The sequence below is a fragment of the Prunus dulcis genome, chromosome 8 (assembly GCF_902201215.1).
Source record: "Prunus dulcis chromosome 8, ALMONDv2, whole genome shotgun sequence".
Lineage (NCBI taxonomy): Eukaryota > Viridiplantae > Streptophyta > Magnoliopsida > Rosales > Rosaceae > Prunus > Prunus dulcis.
In genome coordinates this window covers 4,555,929-4,560,636 of record NC_047657.1, presented here as the reverse complement: position 1 = coordinate 4,560,636, position 4,708 = coordinate 4,555,929, and the positions used below count along the sequence as shown (strand labels likewise).

The 4,708-nt window shown below is 35.9% G+C and overlaps 1 protein-coding gene across 1 annotated transcript; it reads right to left on the bottom strand.

Annotated features, from left to right (window-relative positions):
- Positions 1-346: 346 nt before the first annotated feature.
- Positions 347-2,130, bottom strand: LOC117638303 (monooxygenase 1-like). Its single transcript, XM_034373439.1, has 5 exons — positions 2,024-2,130; positions 1,600-1,746; positions 1,456-1,506; positions 816-984; positions 347-739 (listed from the first exon to the last, which is right to left on the bottom strand). Exons 1-5 carry the CDS (start codon positions 2,101-2,103, stop codon positions 347-349), a joined length of 840 nt encoding a protein of 279 aa, XP_034229330.1. The 5' UTR covers positions 2,104-2,130.
- Positions 2,131-4,708: the final 2,578 nt, after the last annotated feature.

Genomic DNA, 4,708 nt, shown 5'->3' with positions numbered 1-4,708 from the left:
GAGAGTCTAAATTATAAGGGAGAGAGGGTTTCTCTCACACACACACACTATAAAGGTGTCATGGGAATTTGAACCAAAGACCACGAGTTTGCAAGTCAATACATTTTTCCACTAGACTAGACCCCATTAACTAAAGAAGAGGAGTTTCTAGTTGATGAAAACTCTAAATTGGTCATTCAATTAACTAGAGGAATAAGAATAAGATTGAAAAAATAGGAACAGTGTGGACCGAGATAGAAAATTACCTAAGCTACAAGGATCAAAATTATAATTTGGCCCCACTCGCGGAATTGAACCAAATTAGTCGAGGTGACCGTTAGCAGGTCCGGACATCTCATGATATTTATCAACAACAAAAATATGTAGTTTGGCCATTTTGCCTAGAAATATGAAAGATTATATTCACTCTATATGCGATGCATATTCCAAAATCATAGTAAGCTGGAGTGGAAGGAATCCCAATTGTAATTGATTTTGTGTTGTAGAGAAGAATCAAGAATTTACCTCCTCTACCATACATGACTTTCTGAGTGACGAACCAATAAACCAATTTATTATGAATGGGCATTCTTCCAACTGTGCACTTGTCACCCTTAACTTGGACAAACTGGTTCCCAAAATTATGACCACTTGGATACATTGTAAAACCTCTAACCTCCGATAATGAGAAGAGCTTTGATGGTTTTAGGTCAAGAAAATCCGCAACGACTGAGTTGGTTCCATCACATCCAATCAAAACCTGACACGTATAATTTTCATTTTGGCTTAATATTATTTTTCATTGGAAATTGACAAATGAAATATAACTTGTTCACCTTGGCTTTGATGGAGCTTCCATTCTGGAGATGAAGACTTGGACTGGAAGTTGATGAGTCTAACCTAACAGAGAGTGCTTGGCATCCAAGGCGTATGGTGCCACGTGGCAAGCTCTCTGCTAGTGCTGTGATCAGATCCATCCGTTTCAGGCATCTTGTTTCCCCACCTCTATAATTAATTATATTACAAACAATTATAACATGTTACATAATTTTGTGACACTAATTGTGTGTCCCTTTATTCAAATTATAAGGTTAGGCCTAAAAGATACATACTTCATGCAAACATGAAAGAGGTGGATTAGTAAGAGTAATGTTAATTACCAGAAAGAGGTGGTTTTTTATATTTTACTTACATTGATTTGTTTTTAGATTTCTTTACAGGTTTTGGTTTTTGCCATGTCTGACTATATGTATCTTTCTTTTTCTTCTTAATAATATAGGGGAATAGGAGGTAGGGAGGGCTCCCTAAAGTATAGGTTATCTCTCCTTTCGGGCTAAGAGTGGATGTTTGCATTATTTGACCGTTATTAAGGAGCAAATTTCGCCTAATCTTCTATTTTAAAATGACTTGAACAAATTTGATGAAAATATATGAAATATGCAGAAATTAACTTGGGACATATATATTCACACTTACCCAAGCGGTATTTCTCGTTGCTTCCCACTATTGAGGCATATGTCTCTAGCCCTAAGTATGAAAATAGCAATAACAAAAACAATAATAGTATAATTAATTGTGGAAATTTTTTTTTTTGATAAAGACAGATATGGACAGATATACCCTTGAAGCGGCATGGCAGTCTGTCTGAGCTTTGAGGCCACACCAAGTTCATCCAAAGCTCGCCAACCATTTGTTCGAATGGTGATTCCTGCCCCGGTGGCACGCAGGGATTCTGATCTTTCCAACACCACACTCCTCAAACCCTTCCTACATATGTTCCATGTACTAAATCATGTTGATCTTTACATATAAAATAATTACTATAATTGCCAGAGGGTATAAATCAGTTCATTATGAGTACTTTGGCCTCAAGTCCTCTTGTGACAGGTTCGAAAACCCCTGACACTCATGAATGTTTGTGTGTAAGCCCCTTTTCCCCAGTTTCTTGTACTCAAAATAAATAAATACTATAATTAAGCATAAATTAATCAACTACTTGTTCTGTTTTGAAATATACCCAAGTAGTGGTGAAAAATCAAAGTACCTATGAAGAGCAAGGGCAGTTGCAAGGCCGCAGATTCCACCACCAACTATGGCAATCTCTATCTCTTCAGCTACTTCCATATTTCTGACCTCTCTCTCTCTCTCTCTCTCTCTGTGGCAGAAATATATGCTTTTTGGCTCATTTTTTAAACCTCAGTTACATATAGGTCCTACCATGTCCAGCACAGGTTTTGTCCTTTTCAAAAAGCTTAGAGCATCTTCAGGAGAATCTCCAAATTTTAGTTAAAATAGTTAGAAAGCTATTATAGTAAATCACTTAAAAGGTGTTTCCTCCAGCAATGCTCTTTATTTTAGCTAATCTGAAATTTTTTATTTATATTTTCTCTTTCTCTTGCAAATTCAATATATTAAATATATAAAAGAAATAAAAACTCAATCCCACCAACCTCCCAAATGTCTCTATCTCTCTCTTCATTTTTTTTTTCCTCTCCTCCTAGCCAAATTTTCTCTCCTCCTTGCTAGATGTTGAGAGTCAAAAGTTTATTCTCCAAAATAGAGAGCCAAGTAGGGAGTCTGTTGGAGAGGATTTTCCTTCTTTTTAACCAAAGTAGCTAGGAATAAGAGGATAAAGAGTCTATTGAAGATGCTCTTAAGGGGTCTTAAGCTAGCTAGCCAGATAGGTGCTTACATTTGAAGTGTATAAGGTTTTCGGATCCTACTCATATTGTGCTACTTGGAAAATGACATGTAGGGTTGATTGTTGAATGCCCAAGGATTTTTACTAAACAATGTTTAGTGGCTTTTAGCTACTCTAAGAAAGAATCTTTACATTTTTAAAAGTCAGAAATAAAATATTTCATAAAACAGTCCCTATTTCATTTAGGACATAAAAATAACTCATGTCAAGCCAGTTTTCCAATCTATTCACAATTGTTTGATTTCCCGAGATAGATTGCTTATGTCTCACTTATATTTTTTCATTGGCCATTCGGTTCAAAATTTAGGAGCTTGGAGTTGGAGAATGAGTATGAAAAAGCGTTATCAACGACTTGTGGGAAATTGATTTATTTAGCTCACACACGTCCTAATATTGCATATATAGTGAGTGTAGTGAGTCAATTTATGCATTCTCCTAGTGAAGATCATATGAGTGCTATGATGCGTATTTTGAGGTATCTAAAAGTAACTCCTGGCAGTGGGTTAATATTTTTCAAGTATTGGTCATACAAATGTGGAAGGGTATAGGGATGCTAATTGGGCGGGTTCAGTCACTAATAGACGTTCTACATCTGGGTATTTCACATTTGTTGGTGGTAATCTTGTTACTTGGAAGAGTAAAAAGCAAAGAGTGGTGTCTCGGTCTAGTGCCGAAGCTGAGTATCGTGTGATGGTTCAAGGTGTATGCGAGTTACTATGGTTGAGGAGATTGTTGAGAGATCTTGGGTTTGCGCCCCAGAAACCCATGGATTTATATTTTGATAACAAAGTTGCAAATGCTGAGATTGTTTCTTTTCCGTTTATATCATCCGAGTATCAACTGACAGATGTACTTACAAAAGCTGTGTCTACTGTGTCTACTACTGTCTTTCTCAACTCGTTTGACAAGTTGGGCATGAGTGACATCTTTGCTTCAACTTGAGAGGGAGTGTTAGCGAGATCCTAGCTTAATTATGAGATTTATTTCCTAGTATATTAGGACTCTATTTCTTTCCTTTTTGTACAGATATTGTGTAATTAGGATTTTATCTTATTTCCTTGTATAACCCTACTAGGGTTACAAGAATGATCCAGTACCAGGTTTTAGGGTTTAGGGGTCCCTCGGTTGGACTACTCATTCCCTAGCCACATGAGTATTAAGGATTCTGCCATGTGGTCTAATAAAACGATCCCCGTGTTGAATTGTTTTCCCCTGAAACATGATGATGGTGTGCGTTGTGTAATATATATATATATATATATATGTATATATACACACACATATAATGGGTACAAAATTAGGAGAAGGAAAGAGGAAGTATTATGTGATATAAATTGGATTATTTAGATATTGGATATTATTATTATAAATGTCTTACGTGTTCATCTAAGTTATTATATTTATTAAGTACGTGAGTGATGTTTATTGGGAATTTGGTTGTGGGTTGAATTTTTTATTATATAATTTTATGACCTTGCATTTTGGGATTTGTGGTTTTGAGTTCCAACCGCACGGGCGTTGAGGATTTTCGTCGTGCGTGTCTGAGGATTAAGTTTCAGCTGCACGGCGTCGAGGATTCTGTCATGCGTTTTTGGGAAATGTGTTTATGTAAAGATAAAAGTATAATGGGAACAACGGTGGGATTTTTCTTGAGCATGTGCTTGGTGAGTGCTCTGCACAAGTGTGATCATTGTTATGATGCTTAGACAATGTTGTTTTGCAATGTACGCCTTAGATAGGGTATGATTACAGGAAGAAATGATTTTGAAAAAGTAATTTGAGTTTTAGAGTAAACGGTTAGTTTTAAAACGGTTATGCATAGTACATGTGAGTCTTTACAGGGAAATCGTTTTGAGTTATGAATTATGGAAAGAAAGGGTTTTAAAAAAATATTTAGTTATATGCCTTGTGAGAATTGAAGTTGAGAATGAATCTAAATTTTATTGTAGGTTTTACTTGGACAATTCTGTATATTTCTGATTTGTGATTTCTTTTTGTCATAACAACTACGTGTCGCTAGATCCCTCA

Bases quoted from the DNA above. Each gene is read 5' to 3' on its own strand.
- LOC117638303 (XM_034373439.1), bottom strand. From the start codon at position 2,103: ATGGAAGTAGCTGAAGAGATAGAGATTGCCATAGTTGGTGGTGGAATC. The intron at 1,507-1,599 runs GTATATCTGTCC...TTTCATACTTAG, and splicing joins ACTGCCATGCCGCTTCAAGG to GGCTAGAGACATATGCCTCA. The intron at 985-1,455 runs GTAAGTGTGAAT...AATTAATTATAG, and splicing joins CAACGAGAAATACCGCTTGG to AGGTGGGGAAACAAGATGCC.